This window comes from Cyprinus carpio, chromosome A11, assembly GCF_018340385.1.
Source record: "Cyprinus carpio isolate SPL01 chromosome A11, ASM1834038v1, whole genome shotgun sequence".
In the NCBI taxonomy this organism is placed as follows: domain Eukaryota; kingdom Metazoa; phylum Chordata; class Actinopteri; order Cypriniformes; family Cyprinidae; genus Cyprinus; species Cyprinus carpio.
In genome coordinates this window covers 11,793,641-11,814,969 of record NC_056582.1, presented here as the reverse complement: position 1 = coordinate 11,814,969, position 21,329 = coordinate 11,793,641, and the positions used below count along the sequence as shown (strand labels likewise).

General features: G+C 33.6%; 1 protein-coding gene across 2 annotated transcripts; it reads left to right on the top strand.

The window, feature by feature from the left end:
* Window positions 1-1,046: 1,046 nt before the first annotated feature.
* Window positions 1,047-21,253, top strand: LOC109098669 (synaptoporin-like). 2 transcript variants are annotated; one of them, XM_019112242.2, is made up of 6 exons: window positions 1,047-1,183; window positions 1,312-1,377; window positions 17,225-17,349; window positions 18,611-18,809; window positions 19,082-19,273; window positions 19,986-21,253. In XM_019112242.2, the coding sequence occupies exons 1-6, from the start codon at window positions 1,166-1,168 to the stop codon at window positions 20,244-20,246; spliced, it is 861 nt and encodes a 286-aa protein (XP_018967787.1). In that variant the 5' UTR covers window positions 1,047-1,165; the 3' UTR covers window positions 20,247-21,253. The 2 variants fall into 2 exon arrangements, with proteins under 2 accessions (XP_018967787.1, XP_018967788.1); XM_019112243.2 differs by lacking the exons at window positions 1,047-1,183; window positions 1,312-1,377 and adding an exon at window positions 13,933-14,118.
* The last annotated feature ends 76 nt before the right edge of the window (window positions 21,254-21,329 follow it).

Here is a 21,329-nt window from a genome sequence, read left to right as displayed (position 1 = left end):
CTTTTCCCCTCATTCTCAGTGATTGCTTGAGTCCCTTTAAGCAGTATATGATCTAAGTGAAAGGAGTTGTGTCTGAGTGTCTTGCAAGCAAGATGAAAAAAAAAATGCAGATTCCATCTGACTCTGTATATTGTATATTGTATTGTATATGTACATGGTGACAAATATAGGCTAATAGTATTATGTGAAGAATAAATGGACACATTTAGTGTGCACTGTACTTTTTTATATATAAGGGTTTAACTTTTCATCTGTATCAAGCTTATGTTTTCCCCAAGTTGTCTTTTTTCTTTAATATTTTCGATGAATGGTTTTGTAAACAAAAGCAAACCAAATACATGCATATATATGCACAACATCTTCATGCATATTTTCATGTTATTATCATGATTCCTTGCCCAGCCTTCTTGGTCGAGTTAAAAGGAGATCATGATTATGTAATGTAGCTGAGTTGGAATCTGTACTGTGTTTCAACACACTTGAGTGAGCTTTAAGCAAATGTCACTGGACATAGAGCTACCCCTACAAAATACTGAATGGTAAACTGAATAAAACACAATATAGCCTTATAATTATGCTACACATTTAAATAATGGTTTCATCTTGTCAACACCAAAATAGTTTGAGTTGAGTTTGAGAGTAACAACAGCCTTATTCCCACTTAAATTGTAATGAGTAAACATATTATGTTCAGTCGATATTTGATAGCCATTTTTGGACTGACAAAGCTCTATTTTATAGTGTAAATAAACTGTAATTAGATATTGTCCAATAGAGAAAAAAAAATACGTCCACGGTTCATTTTATCAAACCCAATCCCTGTCTGTCTCCATGGAGCTCCAGAGCGTCTGTAAAGCCGAACACACTCGGCTCTTTCCGTAGGAGCGGTTTTTGCCGAAGACACTCGGCTCTTTCCCTATCATTGAACGGTTAATGATGAGGGTACTCGGCTATTCCAATGTAGAGGGTTGATTGAAGCCGAAGTCTCTCGGCTATTTTCGTATCGTGAAACGATTAATCCTGAAGACACTCGGCTCTTTCCGTACAGAGCCGAGATTGCAGCCGATTCCTCGCTCCGCGCTCGCGACTCTGGCACATCACTCATTTAGTGTTGTTTTGGTCTTGACCTATCCTACTTACAGGCTAATATCTCTCAAACAAGAAAATGGAAACCGCTAATCAGGTAGAAAATAGCCTTTGTGCATTTGATAATATCTAATGGAAAGATGAGAAATGTCTAAAATGTACTGACATGTGCCTAATCAAACTACATTTAATGACGCTATTGATTATGTTCATTTGTTATTACAGATTGTGTCACTTGGGACATTCCAATTGCTTAAATTACCTTTGGGATTTATCCGCGTACTGGAATGGGTAAGTGTGCGTAAAGCACGCGGTTTTCCTGTCACCTTTTTCTCGTTCGAACTCTCGTTCCTTTACTTTTCTCAATTGGCTCAATAAACTTGGGGGAGTTTTACTATATTTTATTACCACAATGTGCTGTAGTCAGTTTTGAATAAGCAGCTTATATGGGGCACAGCCATATTTATAATAGGACCCAATCCATTTGCGTATATCAATTATAAATAGAATCGGATTTGGGCATATTGAACGGATGCGTATCTGAGTTTCGATAATCATGTCATGTATTTTTAAACATGTAAACTCCTCATAAGTGTAAGTGACATTCTATTGATGTCATGATCAATCCCATATACATGAACGGAGGTGCTCGGGTTTATATAATGCACCAGCACTCAGTTCATTACACGGGATTTGCTGAACTCACATTTTACTGCTGTAAAGAAGCAAGTGGTAAATGTAAATGGATTAAATATTAAGAAGACCTCCAAACTTGATATCTGAATTAAATGTAAACTGTAATTATATAATTAGTGATATAAGATTTAGCATTTGAGTCAAATCATTGCAGATTGGCTTTTTTTTTTTTTGCTTTCTGCACGAAACCTGTCTATTTATAAGAGAGCTGATGTTTTTTTGTTTTGTTTTTTTAAATAAGCAGTGTAAATACATATGCTTTATTTATTCCTTGTGTCTAATCTGATATTGGTGTAGTATGAATTAAGTGCACAGGGACGAGTTCATAACGTGTCACTTGTTTTATACTTTATGTAGCAATGAACATAGGTTAAATCGTTTGGACATCCTGCTTGATGTATTAGGATCAATTAATCCTGTTCAGTTAAATAATAATAATAATCTTTATTGGTGACTAAATGTCAGTATAAGATGTTGTTTTATTTTTAAATGTAACTATAACCATGTGACTAGAAATTATTATCCTGCCACTAATTATAGCCTCTAGTGTGAAAACAGCTAAAATGTGTTTTCCCACGGCCATCTGATGAGTGTGTGTCAGGAAAGTGTGTGTTCAACTTGCCATGGTGTCACACTCTGGTGCTCTGACATAATCTGCTTGATGAGGCTCTGTATCTGAAAGTATCTGATCTCTGAAGACATGTCCAGCTTCTCTGTATGAGTGTCCATCTGTAAGGCTTTCTGCATTGTTAGTGCTGGTATGTGGATTGTGTGTCCTATCAGACACTTTGCACAACACAGCAGGATTCCCAGAAAGCAAAATTTTCAGGAAATAGTCTTTTGAAATAGGATGCTATCATATGGCAAGACATTTATGCTGAGTGCTTGTAGCTATTAAAGTTCATTTATTGTGCTAAAAGAGAAAAAAAAGACTCACCTGGACTTATACTTGAAATGGAAAATAGAATAGAATAGAATAGAATTTTGGTCAAACGACTTAATTTTATAGATATTTTATTTATAACCTCAAAAACAGTATTTCTAAGCATCTCAAGTGCTGTCCCTTGTTCCCAGCAAAGCTACTGCACAAAGTCACATGGCCAATTGCTAGACCCCTTTTTCCGTCATCAAATGTATGGAGAGGTGAAAATGAAAACATTTACAACGGCAACCATAAATGGCTCTGAGCTATGCAAATGTGAGGCAGGCATAAGTGGCAACGCCATTTTGGATAATTATTGCAACTGAATGCTGGGGGATTGGAGGATGCAGTGCATCTTCTCCTGAAGAAATTAATCTCCCCATTCTCAATTTAAAGTGTCCTCTTGAAAAATAAAAAAAGGCAAAGCTTACCACCGGGGAAACATGCAGTCTTAATCACTTTTGGTCACACAGTGGCTTTTCTCTCTGTGTTTCTGTCTGTGTATCTCTCTCTTTCTCTCTCTCTCTGCAGGTCTTTTGTTTCGTCTCTTCCTCTGTATTCATTTTTTTATTTTTTTATTCCTGCACAGCTGTTCTCTTGATACTTGCCCTCTCTCATTCTCTTAAAAGCCATTATTTGTGATAATTAACCAATTATTAAGCTGTTGAAATGAGATGACTCAGTGGGACCAGTGACACATACTAAAATATGCAAATTATGTTTTTTTATTATATTATTTTATATTATATTAAAGACAAATACAATACAAATACCCCAAATATTTAATAATACACATTATCATTTGTTTACATAGGTAAGACCTTGAGCAAGATACACAAGTAAGCTTATGAAGACACTTAATAAAGTCAGTTTATCTGGATAGTGCTTTGACCGAGGCAGAATTTCACCAGAGATGACAGACCACTGAGAGGCTGAGCAGACCAGTATGATTCACTGAGTTAAAGCTGACTGACAGGAGGTAGGATGTTTTACAAATTCACAGAAGAAAGGTTGGTTGACTACATGGAAATGTCTGTCAGTTCACTGCAAAGGTTGATTGACTGTGGGCAGATGTGCTTTGGCTGCCTGTGCGCTGATGTGCAGAAATTCATCTGTGAAAGGTTGGCTGTCTCTCTGTTTTTCAATCTTGAGCCTGCAATCGCATGAGGTGTCTGTTTCATGACCCACCTTTTTGACACATGGATAAAACACAACAGCGGAAAGACTGAAGAGCTAAACCAAGTTGTGACATAATGTCCAATAAAATATAACAAATAGTAGTATTACAGCTGGAAAACTATCAAATCTTCTGGTAAAATTATAGAATAACCAGTTCTTTTACATGATTTGTGATCAGTTCATGACAAAATCAAGAGCTACCAGTGTCAACAGCTCCAACCTACATGAATATAAACAAACTAAAACACACACACACACACACAAATATACAGTCAGATCGCATCCTAGTCGGGTGGCCGAGTCTGACTAACCGCTGTGACAGTCACCTCAGGGCATGGGGAGGGGCTTTGTTATATCATGTGACCAAGTAGCCATGGAAACTCCATTGGGAGACAGCAACTGAAGAAAAAAAGGGGGGACAGTGTTTTAAAAATAAAATGAGATTTTATGCCTACTTATGATCAGTGAAGCATACAAAGAGCACCCAGATACACACTGGCTGTTATAGGCTTGAGCGCATTGTACAGATGGATAATGAGCTCTGGGACCATCCAATGAGTGTTCTACTCATTTCAACACAGATTATTTCATAAAACACTACTTGCAGTTTGCAAGAACATCTGGGAGCTAGAAATGTTTTCCAGTGATGTACATACTCATAAAATAAAAGACCAAAAGGGGGTTTATATAGAGATGTACTAGGATAACCATTTTGTGTTCCTCAAAGAACCTTTCAGTGAACAGTTCTTAAACAGTTCAGAACCTTTTTTTTATTATAGGTTGAAGAATATTTCAATAATCTGAAGAACCTTTCCTACTATAAAAAAAACTGTAATAATACATGGATGTTAAAAGTTCTTCATGAAACCATCAATGCCACAAAGGAAAAGACACTTGTGTTGAAAATTGGCGGAAAGACATTTGTGTTCCTTTTATAGACTTATTTAGATCCCTTAAATATAGTATGCATTCATCAGGTTATCTGGTTAACGCTTAATCACTGTTGTTAAACCAGTCTGTCATCTTGAAAGAAGTGGCTGTTACTTCTGTGAGGGAGCATGGGATATTTTTATTCCCACCACATACTGGGAATCATTGGAATGAAGCGTGGCATGAATGCAGCGGTTGGGGGGGTTGGCAGCATTTGTGTGTGTGTGTGTGTGTGTGTGTGTGTGTGTGTGTGTGTGTATTCAGCAGCATTTAGTCAGGTACCAGAAAGATTTATGAACTGCTCTGCTGTCTGGGAGAGATGCTGAAGTGTTCAAAACAGGATGAAAGTGAAGAGGTACACAGACGTGTCGCTCTTGAGCATGTGTAGTGTGTGTGTGATCACCCGTGGGTAAGGGATGAGTGGATGCTTTAATGTGACACAGGTGCATTCTAATTTATATCCAATGACAAAATCATTTTAAATGTAGTGTAAACAGGATGACATTGCTCTTTCTATCAGCAGCTGTAGTAACTTTTCTAGTTCTTCCTTTCTCCTTTCCTATAAGATCCATGGTGCAGTGATGGTATCAGATGGTAATAGTTATGGTAATAGCAACTTTTGAATAGTTACCCAGATGTTGTTGTTTAGACTTAAAATAAGTGGTTTGTTAATATAATTCTTCTGCCGCTGGCTCTGATGTCTCTATAGTGGTTAAACATGAAATATAATTTGTTTTGGGTAAATCTAACAGGCAGCCTTTGGTCTCATTAATCCATTATTTGTTCCAGAGCAAATAGTTTTGGCTGAGTCTCATAATGTTTCATTTTATTTTATTTAACTTTAATGTTGTTTATCAGAGCACTGCCTTTGTATTTTTGACTGAATTGCCAATCAACTTTTATGATGGCTGTTGTTGTTGCTAATTAAATATTATTATTCAATAAATAATATTTTATATAAATAATAGTAGTATTTAATAATAGTATATGCCGAGTGAATCAGTAAAGACTTTTATACTGAAAGAGACTGAAACAGGGTTGTAAACAAGGAAGTTATTTTTACTTTCAGCAACACCTTGTAAGACGCAGCCAACAAATGCAGTGAGCAGCGCTGTCATCAGAAATCACCCTTAACAGATGAAAGGACAGTATGACAAAGATATCGCTTTCCTCAGCGGACATTCAAACTCATGTTTTATTGTGAATATGAAACTGAGCTGAAAAATGAATGTTGTATCAGATGCAGGTAATCACATCTCTCTCTCATAATATTTGACTCTACAAAATACAGTGAGCTTTAAGTAAAACAATAAGCTTTCAAAGAAGCATTTTAGCGTTTCTTTGTTACTAGTTCTAAAGTGATGTTTTCGAATTAGTAACAGAGGCTTGTGCTCAGCTATTAAACTCTCAAACTGAGATTTGAATCCATGGCAGAAAGAAATAGTTCCACACAAAAGAATGGTAAAAGCTGGTTGTGTTATGTTGTTGTATTTTAGAATTGTGTTTTTTATCTATGGCTGAATGAAATACTTGCTGATATACAGCCTTTTTGTGTTGTTAAGTATTTTAAACACCAGGAGGGCCAAAAAATCAATCATAACATCAGTCCAGATCTTCTAAAATATCTCAGGCCTTCTATTTTTCTTTTCCCTTTATCACTTCCCACCCGTCTCTCTCGCTTCGCTCTCTGTCTCTCATTCAGAATAGCTGTGTGTCTGAGAAGGCAGTGGCTCTGTGTTGGTGTAATCTTCTCCCTCTCTCATCCTCTCTGTGCTCTTCATCCTTGCCCTGCAGAGCACAGCTGGGAAAGCTTGATAAACAAGCCACGGCATCGTAACACTCACCCGCTCGTAGTCACACCAGTGTGCGCATGTGAGAAAGAGCGAGACAGATAGAAACTGAGAGTGGAGGGATGGAGAGGAGAATGCAGCTGTAACGGATGAGGGGAGAGGGGGTGGGTCTCCAGAGCTTGACGCTCTGAGTGTGTTTGGGGTATGTGTGCATGTGTGCTTGTTTGTTTGGGCAAGCGTATGTTCATTCATGTGAGAGTTGTGAGAGCGTGCATCTAGTGCAGTGGTGTGAGCTTCACTGGCTCACACTATAATGCCACACATGTACACAGTGTTTGTTTGCTTGTTTTTTTGGGTTGTTTCTTACTGACACTAGTGGCATGAGGTTGTGTACCACAAAAAAAAAAAAATCTGGGTTACAGTGAGGCACTTACAGTGGAACTGAATGGGGTCAATCTGTAAACCAATGTTGCTTCACTGGCTCACACTATAATGCCACACATGTACACATGTACACATTTTGGGATTATTTATTTTATATTTTTTTTTTGTTATGAATGCCTTTCTTCTGTATAACACAAAGGATTTTAAGGGATTTTAAGACAATGGTCACCAAAACTGTTTGGTTACCAAGATTCTTAAAAATATTGTATTTTGTGGTAAGTAGAATAAGTAATAAAGTCATACAGAATGACATGAGGGTGAGAAAATGATGGCAGAGTTTTCATTTTTGGTTGAACCATCCTTTAAAATTTTTGTAATTAAATTTTTTATTTTTTTCTAATAATTTTGTTTAGCTTTTATTTATATTTATTTTGATTTTAGTTTAAGTAATTTTAGTGTTTTAAGTTTTTTAACTTTTTTATCCAATATTTCTACTGTATTTTAATGAACGAAAAATGTTTTGGAGTTTTAGTTCTAGACAATAACAATAATAACAACACTGCTGTAAATATTAAAATACTCACTGTTTCAGTTGCCTCAAGATGTCAACGATGTAATTGTTAACATGACTTCAGAGTGGAAAAAATCGCTTATTAACCTTAAAAATTGTAACCTTTACAATTTACCTTTTAAACCCTCCAAAAATTGGTATCATTTACTTTCATTGTAAGCTCCTCACTATAACCTTCTTTTTATTTTGAGGGACATTATTTCTTGTGTTAATCAAAATGATGCCACAAATGCTGTTGATTAAGCTTAACCCTTATTAAGACCCTAATAATTCACACATTTGGTACCCCACAATTTAGGCAAAACCTGACTCATGTAGGAATACACACACACACACCAAAAGTGAGCCACATCAGTATGAGTTCCTCTGCTTTAATTACTGCAGATGACATAAATGAGTAAGTGGCAGTAGCTTAAGCAGGAACAGATTACAGCATCATCTTTGTGACTCACCTGCCCCTTCTGGGTCTTGACTGGTTCCCACAAGTCCAAATTATCTGTAGTACAATCGCTGTAGAACATTTTTGTGAACAGTCCACACTTATTGACTTGGTATTTTAAGTATAATTTACCAAAATTATTTGGCAAGTTAATTCTAAGCAACAGTAAGAATGAACTGTAGTAAAAATCCCCTACAAACTTACCACTGGGACTGTGTAATTGCTCATTTAAAGCGTTTTATTTGAGGCTCATCTTTGTGCTGCCACCAGATGGTGCTAATTGCTTCATTTTCATTTCAAGTTATCACATCCAGTTACATAATCATCCTCTAACATATACAGTCCAGTCTAAATGGCAGAAAGACAAAAAGGCAGAATACTAGTTACGAAGTAGCTTGTTTTCCTAGAAATGTTAATGTTATGTTAATTATTACAGGGTTAAATTTTAAATCTTCTTATGCTGGTGCTATTACCCATTTAACAAATATTACTTTGTTGCTTAGAATGGAAATGGTTTAAATGTTATAGTTTCTTAAAATGTTACAGTGTGAGTTCAAAGGCACCCAAATGCATTGATACTGTTTATTATTTATTTTATTATATATATATTTATGTTCTCAGTGCATGTTTATGATGGAGGTTCTATTTACAGGCTAGTATTTCTTAACTAAAACAGATGAGGGCAGCAGAGGGGATAATTTGAAGCGACCTAAAATAAATGACAATGTCAGAATAGCAAAAAAGAAAGAAAATAAAGTAAGTTTTTAAATCATATCTTTTGTGGTATTTGTTAATTTCTAATGTGTGTGAATGTATCCAGCCTGTTTATTTTATGTTTATTTTAGTCAGATTTTTTTTTTTATTTGTTTTATTTTAGTTAGATTTGTTGGTTTGTTTAAAAAAAGATTAATATAAAATCAACACAAAATATTTTTTTATTAATTTAAGTTTATTTAGTTTTAGTTATTTAGTACTTAAATTTAAACTAAATGAACCTGAGAAATGCCTTGTTAATTAGATGACATAAAATAAAAAGTTGTTTATATTTTATTTTGTTTCACTTAATGTTTATTTAAAATAACAAAAAATATATAAAATTTTATTTTGTTTATTTTTTTTTTTGTTTAAATTAATGTTTATTTAAAATAACAAAAAATATATAAATTTTTTATTTATTTTTTCCTTTAGAAATATATAAATTTTCTTTTTATTTTACTTTTAGAATCCTGCTCCAAACCTGTATGATTCTTTCTCTTTCAGGCATCAACATGAATCAGAATGTCTCTTTTCTGTACAGAAATATAGTAAGTACCATAAAAGTAATCCATATGACGCGCCGACCCATTCAACCACTTTTACACTGCTTAGACACAGAGCTATAGCCCCTTTCTAGTGGGCTTCATTACAGTGAGCTCAATGTTGAAGCCACATTCAAAACAAATTAGTTCTCTGATGACCATCAGTGCGCTGTCAATACAGGGCCACTTCTTCTGCCGTGCTCTACCGATTCACATAAATGAGATATTGGATTCCCTGAGTCTCTCAGGCTAAGGTTTAAATAAATACTTCCCTCTGTAACTCAATACTAACCACAGGAGAAATTAATTTCAAGCATGGTTTCAAAGGCTTTTCCTACACTCAGCTTTGAAATATGAAGGCTGTGTGATTCCAAACCTCAAACAATAAAACACCAGCCAAGCTCTACTGTGAATTCAGGCAACAAAATTGTATTCATTTTTGACTAATTGAAATCATGAAAAATTAGACTTCTTCAAATTATTTTTTAAATAAAACATGTATTACATGTGCTGGAATAAAGATATGTTAAACCTGGTTTTTAGTATTGGGATGTTTGCTATTGTGTTTGATAATGGTAATGATGTGTCATAATAATGATATTTTGTAGTATTAAGTATTGTAATTTTAATTTAAAAAAAGTTTTAATTTTTTTTATTTCACTTAAATTTATTTAAATGTAATTTACCAGTTGTGTTAGCAAGTCCAACAATTTTCAGTCCATAAACTGGAAAAATGTAATTACCAATAATGATTAAAATAATAATAATAATAATAATAATAATAATAATAACAATAATAATAAAGGTCCATAGGGAAAAAATGCAAAGTAGGCCTTTCCTGATTTATAAAAAAAAAAAATTATAAAAGATTTCAAGACAAAATGTATTATGGAGAAGTAAAAAGCCTGGTTTGGGGCCAAAATCTAATTTTTGGAAAAATTAATATTTCATATTTGATTTAAAAAATAATAATAATAATAATGTTTAAATCTATTATAATCTATAATCTATTATAATTCATTCATTCATTCATTTTTAAAGCCACCCAAAGAGACTGGAATCTTCTAATTTTTCTAAATGAAAATTCAACCAATTATCCATAGAATCATCCATATCCATAAATACATACATGTAAAAATCAAAAAAGTGTGAATAAGAGGGAGGATTAAAGAATGATAGAGTTTGATGGAGTCACTCAGTGCAGTGTGTTAATGTCATAGATAGACTCTAGTGGCCTCTCATTCTAATCAAACGCTACTGTAATATAGCTCTGCCATTTTACATTTCTATCACACCACAAACCATCAGACAGTTTTTTTCCATAATGATTTCCTGTACACTACATAACAGCAGGTAGTTTTATATCCATTCCAGCATGTAGCATCTCTCCCACTGGGAGGATTTTCTGAATCACTGCAATACATTCCAGTGACATGGATCATTGTCAGTGAAGTTAGTGCAGCGCTCAGCCTGTCCTGTTGCTTTCTGGGAGTATGTGTGAGTCTGGATATCTGTGCCTGTGGTTGTGTGAGAGTCAAGTAAGTATCTAAAACTGTTTAACAGCCCCAGTTCTGGTGCAGCTCAAGTTTCAGTGAGGTTGAAAGATCAACACATTAATAAGGGATTGTGGGAGCTCTTTGCAGGTGCACATACTGTATCTTTATGAGTTCTTCATTAAAATCATGCATTTGTTACCATTGATCGGAGATGAGTTACTGTACAGTAGGTACCTGATATACTGTACTGTAGGTCACAAACAGTACAGAAAAATGTGGACACCCTAAATCTAATGTCTGTTTGTTCTGTTCTTTATAAAGTATGTACTAAATAATATTGCAGGTTTTAGGTTCACTAATGTGTATCATAACGGGTGTTTACATAGGGCTGTGTTTGTGACACATTGCTTTAAAGAGGATGACTTTTACAGATGCAACTTTTCAGATAGAGTTTTAGTTTGCAAACTGTCAGCCAACAGCTTAAGCAGCATGCATTTAGCATACTTGTTAATGCACCACTAAAATAATCAAAAATAGAAAAAGCTGTAGGGAATAATGATGACTAGATGATTGTAGGATTTCTTTTGTGTTTCTCATAGTTTTTATGATATATAAATAATGTATATATATAGATATATATATATATATATATATATATATATATATATATATATATATATATATATATATATATTATAATACTATATATATATATATATATAGATATATATATATATATAATATATATATTATATATATATATATATAAATACATATATATATCTATATATATCTATATATATAGATATATATATATATATATATATATATATATAATATATATATATATATATATATCTATATATATATATATATATATATATCTATATATATATATATATATACTTATTATCAATTTTTTTGAATCTGAGTTTCTCTAGGGATTTGAAGACCTATATATTATGCCATAGGCAAAGTGAGGCATTCCCCAAACCCCAGGTCACCCACAGCCTCCACTGAAGATATAGAAGCATGACACAGTTTCTGTTTGACACAGTTTGAAGTCGTCTCATTACTCTGTTGGTTAGAAACTATGAAGACTGAACATATTCTGGTAGGGAAAGACAAACAGGGGACACCTCTCCTCATTACTAGCTCAACAGGTGCTATGCACATATGGGTCACTGAGAGAGAAGCATCTTTTCTACTGGCTGTCGAGCTCCCACGCACTGCTCACCTGTTTCCCATGGGTTTCTCACACCTGTCCATTAGATTCAGCTAAAGTGGAATGTGATTCTGCTGCTGTCAGACACACTTTCATTCGATTGCATCAGCACAGGTTTGGACTCCTTGTGGTGAGTGGATAAATCCGTCACAATAGGATCTCAGCTTTTGGACTGGATGCTAAGTGGAGTCTGAAGGCCACACTGGGGTGTCCTCATACTTAAAACTTTTTGAACTCTTTAAGGGAACATAAAGGGAATAAAATTTTCCTTTAACTTTTATGAAAACATACTGTAGCTTTCAGAACTTAAGTGATGTGAAAACAGCATTTATTGAGCATAAATGTATACGTGTATGTTCATTTATTTTTCTTTTTTACACACATTAATAAATACATTATTTTTAATTAATAATTTTTTTATCTAATGAACCTATAACTAAAGCAATTAAATAAAACAAAAATTATTTATTTAATCTAGTTATAATTTAAGTAATTAAATTAAATAAAACAATATATATATATATATATATAATTTAATAAAACAAAATAAAATAAAATATATATATAAAAAACTAAAGTAACCTAACACAAAATAAACATATATATATATATAATATATATATTATATATATATATATATATATATATATATAGACATATATATTTTTTAAATAAAAAAAAATGATAAAAAATGACAGAAACAGCAGTTTTAATAAAATGTAATAAAAATAAAAACACAATCTAACAAAAACAGTATATTAATGATACTAAAATAACACCGCCTTAAAGCTTATGAAATATCTTATTTTGTGGAGTTTTTTTTGTGGTATAAAATATTTTGTGTGTGTGATTTTGCACCAGTTTTGTTATGTTGAGATGTTCTAATGCAAATCATGAGATTCTAATTCTTTTCCCAATTACCTAGACATAAGCTTCATTGTTAAGCGGTGTAGCTTTTCCAAGTTGCTTTGGCATGATATGTGAGCAGGCATTTCGTGGTTAGCCTTGAGAAGGCATCTTTTTTTGCTATAATGAAAGGCCAGTGCTGGTAATTAATCATGTTGTCTATTAGCAGAGCTGGCATTTTCCATACATCTGAAATAAGCATATTCATCATGACACTGACATGAAAATAAACTCTAAAACTATTATCTGTATGTCATCTAACAGCTTCATAACATGCAAATCACATTTTTACAGTTTACCTTTAAAGATAAAAGATAAAAACTTTTTTGAGGGACACACATAACCTTGATTTAAAATGGAAATATTCTTAATAATTGTTGATATTATCAAACTGTGATTGAAAAACTCCTGCATAACAGGATGGATATATCAAATTAACTGAAAAAAAAAACATTTGGGAAAGTGCAAGACGAGCTAAATAACATTTAAACAAAATAACTTATTAACTATATTAACATTATTTTCCTTTAAGATATTTCTGGGAAGTAAACCTATGTAAAATCTATGTAGCAAATCTATGTAGCTGAGACTGTGTTGGTAATTATTATACATGAGCAAAATCAATATATGGATTTTAAAAATGATTTACTTTCTTAAACATTTATTTATTTGTTAAACTGGTATCTTTTATCATTGATATTCCCACCATTGCAGTGATTTTGCTATGGTTTAAGACTTTGTGGTTGAATATAAATTGTTTTAATCCATTAACATGCAAATTGTTTGATATAAAACACTGTATGCACATATCAATCCTTCCTTTTGTTGTTTGCATGTCAACATCACTGTGGTCAGACCACTGTGCCACTCAGTGATCTCTCTCATTTAAATGCAAAAGTATGACACATGACTTCATTGTGAAGTGATTTGAAGTTGGGGAGACCCTCTGTGTTCAGGCATGTGTGTTTGTGACTGTGAAGCAGCCCCCATCCTCTGAGCAAAAGAGGGAGTGCAGGGTTATACTTAGAGAGCCACACAGAAGCACCAACCCTCTCCTGAGCTCACATTCCCCCTTCACCATCTACACTATAAGACGAGCAGACAGAGCAGAGAGAAACAACGACAAGATACATCTAATATGTTCTGAAGCTGGATATCTATTTTGCTTTTAAATGTGTATGGTCATATTTGCTCCGGTAAGTCCTGGTTTGGAATCTCTGTATGTCTGGAAGCAGTCATCAGGTGGTACATAGTTATTTAGTTAAACTGACTTAATATTAATAATATTCTATGGTAGTTTTTGTCGTAAGATATTGGATGTTTATGAGTTTTGTGGTGTCATTTCATCAACAGTATAGGCTCCAGATCTCCTAACATCCCATTCATCAGAGACCTTTTAGGTGCTAACATTGCTCTTATCATTCGACTGAATCATTCGAAATTCCGAATGATTGAAATGTCTATTTCTGTTAGCTTATGATGAGTCATTATTTATGATCAGTGAAATGTGGTGCAAAAAGACGATTTGGTTTCCAGTGTTTTTCACATAGTAGATGTTTAGAGGTCGTTGAACTCACACTGTGTCTATGCTATTGTGAGCTTTTTAAGGCTTACTAGAAACAAAAACAACAACAAAATAAGAATTTCTGAGATTCACTGCATATCTCTCTTTATGTTACATGGTGACATTCTGGTTATTAATAGTTGAATATATGATGTTTGAAACCTGTACCCCGAATAGACTTTTAAAGTAATAAGCTAGAATGTAAAACTATGAAAAAATAGACTAATAAAGGACTATATGTGAAAAAGGTGGGCAGGCTTAGTAGTCCAAAATGAATATATAATGTACTCCAATCCAGAAGAGCTTCTGAAGTCTGAGAAACTGGCCCTTTATATTTAGATTTTTCAACATTTTCTGAGATGATTTTGTGTTAATCGGTAAAATGTATTTAAGTATGGTATATATTTTATACACTACCATTCAAATATACAAATCAGTCATTCAAAAGATTGTGGTTAGTAATAATTCTTAATGTTTTTGAAGGAAGTCTCTTATGCTCACCAAAAACACAGTAAAAACAGTGATATTGTAAAAAAAAAAAAATGATTACAATTTAAAATATCTCTTTACTATTTTCATATATTTTAAAGTGTAATATATGTGATGGCAAAACTGAGATTTGTGTGTGTGATTTGTGTGTGTGTGTGTGTGTGTGTGTGTGTGTGTGTGTGTGTGTGTGTGTGTGTGTGTGTGTGTGTGTGTGTGTGTGTATGTGTGTGTGTGTGTGTGTGTGTGTGTCTGTGTGTGTGTGTGAATTTCAGCATCATTACTCCAGGCTTCAGTGTCACATGATCCTTCAGAAATCCTTCAGTATTTATTTATTTTAACAGTAGTATATATGCCATATGTATGTTGATTTCCTACACACTTTTGCTCTGTTTGTTTGAGTGGCCTGACATAGAAACAACCAGTGAAGTTTGCAGGACCACCTGTTTGGCTGATCAGTGACAGATGTGCAGAGTATTTGAGGAAACCTGTCTGAAAACAGATATTAGTAGTGGAGATAAATTACACATTTCACTTTTAAGGAAAAAAGTTTGTATTCTGGATCTTTTTTATTATTATTACATTGACTGACACTGTCATTGCATCATTAATGTCTTTTTGCCACAGAATTCTTAGAACACTATTACAAAAAAATATATAAAACTGATATTTGAGCGCTATATCGATGTGCGCATTCGTTCCTTCACATTATGTTCTGTCTTGAATTTCGAATATATTCTCATCATTGATTTTTTTTCTGGCTTTCGGTATTGCATATCTGCAGAATGACTTGTAGGAGCCTATATGGGTTTACCGAGATGTATTACCTCCTACAGAAAGCCCATTCTCATATCAGTATCACAGAAATGTGTTTTATGCCAGTCCGTTAAGTTCTCAGACAGCTTGAGCATGTGCTTAATAAGACTTCACAAGAGATCCATGGCCTAAATAAAAAGGGGTAATGGACATATAAAGAGAAAAATAGTGAGAAGGAATGGGACAGATGCAGGGGGTATAGAGGTATCGGGAGAGGTTGTTTAAAAGAGATAAATGACACAGAAAGACAGAGAAAACTGTTCAGGCATCATAGTTTCACTCAGTGTTCGCAAACATCCTTTGCATCCTTTGCTTGACACCTCAGAATGAGAATTAATCAGTTGTTTACTGTGGCTTGGACTTAAATGAAATGGGTCAATTTCACATTAATGCAGCTAATCCAGTTTCTAAATAAAACAGTCATCATTGGCAAATCTACTAGTTAGAAACGGTTCCTTTAAGCGCTTTGTCTCATTTTAAAGTCAACATGGAACTTTTGTAATGTAATGAATATTTAAATGGACATTTAAAAGGAAAGAAAGTATGACAGAACTTGATTTTACTCATCAGGAATTGATAAGGAGAAGTGGTTTCATGACAGGAGCTTGGTGACGTCATTTCAGGTCGATGCAATTTATTACATAAAACATTTTTTCTTGTTATGAGACTTACATTAAAGTAATATCACATGAGAAAGAGTTCGCCATCTCAAAATTTTTAATATTTGTTTTGTTACTTTGTTACTTTAGAAATATTAGTTAGATTTTTTGTATGTTGTTTATAATGTTTATATTTTATATTTTTTCACTTTTACATTTGTAAATTTATGTCTGGCTTCCAGTGTCATTCCTTCCTGTTATTTTTAGCTGTACAAAACTGCTCGTGATGCTGCTTGTAACTGCAAACTGGTATTTTTATTTTTTTTTAATTTAATGTATTGTCTTAATTGTCTTAATTATAAACTGTTTACTGCACTTTATATTCTTCTCGTTATCTCTACAGCGGCTAATGATGAACCGGAAGTCTCACACATTCACAGAAAATGGCTTACTTCAGTGTTGAAAATAAGGATTTACTCTGTTGATAGTTTCGAAAGTGGTTCCAAACAAAGTCAGTGCAGATGAAGGTTACAACACACAGAAGTGGTGTTTCTTTAAAATGAATCAGAACAAATCGCTTTAGTGCGTGACTCCATGATTCACTCAAATACAGTCTCTTGTTTTGTTCCTGGATAAATCAGCGGTTTTGAAAGAATTGTTTGAATGAATGAATTAATCGATGAACGACTCACTTAAGATGGCACTTGGCGCCACCTACTGGTGTATTAATGTATCCCGCAGAAACCTGCATTTTTCGCAAATTTCATAAATTGATGAGAAACAAAAATGTCACAATTCTTACAAATAATAACAGTTGTGCATGTTATATCCCCTCAGCTTTTTGCCATCTTTGCATTTGCAACATGTGGAGGCTACTCTGGGCAACTGCGGGTTAGTGTGGACTGCATCAACAAGTCCGACAGCAACCTCAGCATTGGCATCAACTTTGCTTACCCATTCAGGTAAGGCTTATTTAAAGCACCCCTGTGTATTCTCTGCAGAGCAATAGAGAAAGATAATTACATGGCTTTAATTCAATACTAATATGCAGGATCATTTGAATATGTGGTAATAGTATATCTTTATAATCTTTATGTGTTCTGTCAGTTACAAGTTTGCCTCTTGGTGAGCACCATTGGATTCAGTGTTTTAAATGGAAACTCTTAGCATCAGAGCTTTTTTTTTAATTAGTTGATTGTGCTATTTAAGCAGATGTTTCATTCACCATAACTTCTTACACATGTCAAAGTTGATGATATACACCTCACCTCTGTTGCTATGTCTGACATTCTTTCCTGATCTAATCGTATTTACTGGTACATTTTATATATAGATACATTACATGCATACATGTAATGTAAATGGGTCTAAATTGGGTGTAAGCAAATTATTTGTTTAAATAATACTTTAAAAGTAATTCATTCTAATTTATTTCGATTTTAAATTATTTAAAATTTAATTAAAATTACATTTAAAACTGTTTTATTTTATTTTTATTTTGTGATGTTTTGTATGCAGTATACAATAGAGTATCAAATAAAAAAGGAGACAATATTAAATCAGTTCATGCAGTGAATCAGTGACTCTAAGTGGTTCATTCAGTGTTTTCACGACCTAAGCCATATTTTCTTCCAGTTCAAGTATCTCACAGTATTCTCTTACAGTTCTGAGAAATTCTTTCTGAGAGACAGAAACACACTCAATCATTTGAAATGGCTGACACATACACTAGAATCACACATCAGGTCTGTCTTCATTATTATCCATTGTGGTAATAGAGTTACATACAGTCATATGCTGTCAATCTAAAAACAGAAGACAATAGAGTTCTGTAACGGATCACCAATATAATTCTGCGTAGGCTGGAAATGTTTTTGACAGATTCTTTTTTAGTCTCAAATACTATGTGTCCAAGTTGCTATTGTTGTTGTTGTTTTGCCCTAAAAGGTCAAGCACACACATAAGATGTGATCAATGTGATGATTTGAAGCAACCCTCAGGTCTCACTGTATTCACTAGAGCTGAGCTTCAACTTCAGAGTTATCAAAGGAGGACAAGGCAGAAATAGACAGGAACTAAAGTAACTAAAGTAAAGTAAATCTTACTATCAAGTGTTCTTATTCTTTTAACGTTATGCTAGACTGATGCTGAAACTGAATAGTAGCTTACCTATCTGCGAATTGGATAAAAAAGTATGACGTTTTTGTGCCTGACATGACACAGGTTGAACCGGGTGGAATTTGACGTACCGATGTGTGAGGGAAGGAGGCAAGAGCGGCTTTACCTGATTGGAGACTTTTCCTCTTCTGCCGAGTTCTTCGTCACCATTGCTGTGTTTTCCTTTCTGTACTCCCTGCTGGCCACTGTGGTCTACATCTTTTTCCAGAACAAGTACCGCGAAAATAACCGAGGACCTTTCATTGTGAGCTCTGGCGTTATTTTAGACGAGCTAAATGCTTGAATCTTTGTGGACTGTCAAAGCCTCGCAATTAGAGAAGATGAGCTATTTATACTGTAAAACACCCACATTAAATGTAGTCCCATACAGTAATTCATCCTTGCATGCAAATCATTGTAATTGAGTGTAAAGCTGAAGTCAGTAATTCTTTTAATGTTAAAAAAGTTATTGTTCATAATAGCAACTGAATTTGACCAGAAATACATGTGACACATGTACATCTTGATGCTCTGCAGGACTTCATAGTGACGGTGGTGTTCTCATTTATGTGGCTGGTGAGCTCATCTGCCTGGGCAAAAGGGCTTTCAGATGTAAAGGCGGCAACTGATCCAGATGAGGTGGTTCTGCTCATGTCTGCATGTAAGGTGCAAACTAACAAGTGCAGCTCAATTTATGGACCCAGATGGTCTGGCCTGAACACATCTGTGGTAAGACATGAGATTACACCAACGAGTTGTATTTCAGTGTCTAATCTTTCGTTTGCAACCCTTAATAATGATACGAAAAAAATCAGATGCTGCATGTGTTAAACTATTTGACAAATTAAAAATTTAATTTTTAGTTTTAAGAAATTAATAATGTTATGAATGTGTTAAGATATATAATATATATATATATATATATATATATATATATATATATTTTTTTTTTTTTTTTTTTTTTTAAATGTTTAAGACTTTTATGTATTTTTATTAATTATTTAAAATTAATAAATTTTTTTAATTAAAAATATATATATATATATATATATAAATAAAATATAAATATAATTTTGTGATCAAAAGTGACAGTAAAGACCTTTACATTGTTACAAACAATTATATATGTATATGTACATATATGTACTGTTTTTAACAGAATAAGAAGAAATCTTTTTTGAGCACCATATCAGTGCAATAGAATGATTTCTGAAGGCTTGTGTGAAAAATATATTTAAAAACTTTAATTATTAAATGTAAATTGTAATTATCATATGCAATATTAAACATTAATCTTTAACACATTTATTAATTTAATACATTTTAATAATATTTAAATATTTAATATTTTGTACAACTGCTCAAGTTCTTTGATTTTATTCAAAAGGCTTTGGAATAAAACTATGTTCAGCTTGTATTCATCAAGGCATTTTTTGCACAGGTATTCGGTTATTTGAACTTCGTGCTTTGGGCTGGAAACATCTGGTTTGTGTTTAAAGAGACAGGATGGCACAAGGGAGGTGCAGCAAGATACCCCGCCTCATCCTCAGAAAAACAAGCCACGGCCTTCAACCAGCAGGTCTACAATCAGGGAAGCTTTGATCAATCAGGAGGTGCTTTTACTGGAACAGGGGATTTCGCCCAATCAGAGTACAGCCAGGTGGGAAATTATGGTGGGCCCATCTCCTACACCAATCAGTAACACCCTCTGCCTCTTTGTAATCCCATAATACAGGGGACTCATGTCTTAGGGCAAGGTTCAACACTGAGCACATGAGAAGAAGGAAAAGATTAGTTTAACAGATAGATCAAAAAGCATCCTTTATTTCTGATTATATAAATAAATAAAGGCTTGTTTGTCCAGAATATTAATATGTTTATAAAATGAATGACAGGGATCCTCAGATGTATGGTTTTTGACTTTACCTGTCTGTAAATGTCACTGAAATATCACTGTTTACTGAACAAAGGTCATTTCATCCAAATGTGAAACTCAATGAAATCGTTCTTGCAGAGAACACTGCAAATCCATTGGTTTTAATGGAGATTGTGGTCCTGAAGGATAAGGAATAATGAAGAGTTTACAAAAGTGACATTACATCACTACAACCAAATGTTATTTAGAGACAGTCCATATGTAATTTAAATAGTATTTCTTCTGAACCGACTCTTTCCACAACTTTAAAATGATTCCTATTCATCAAATTCTGTATCAGAGCTTTTTCAAGTGTGTAGGTGCCCTTAAAATCAACATGAATTGATGTTTGCAACCTAATTTACTTCCAGAATGTGACATATTTGACATAATAGAGCCATAACAAACAATAGCTATTCAGTCACTGGCTAACACCATCCACTATTGATCAATACAGGAAAGTCGTTTCAGGGGCAGAACAAATTATAACATTTTCATCAAAGGTTACAAAGACAAACCTTTTCAAACTATTTTTTAAAATAACATTTACAGATTAATCAATAAGTGCATGAATGTGCATTAAGAAAGTAAATGCAGTCTGTTTTGACTTCATGTTGATTTTTAAAGGAATAGTTCAAGCAAAAACTCATCCTCGGGCCATTCAAGTTGTTTATGAGTTAGTTTTTTTATCGGAACAGATTTGGAGAAATGTAGCATTATTTAGAAGTGAATGGGTGCCGTCACAATAAGAGTTCAAACAGCTGATAGAAACATCACAGTAATCAGCAAGTAATCTACACAACTCCAATCCATCAATTAACGTCTTATGAAACAAAAAGGAAAAATCAGGAGAGAAATATTCACAGATCA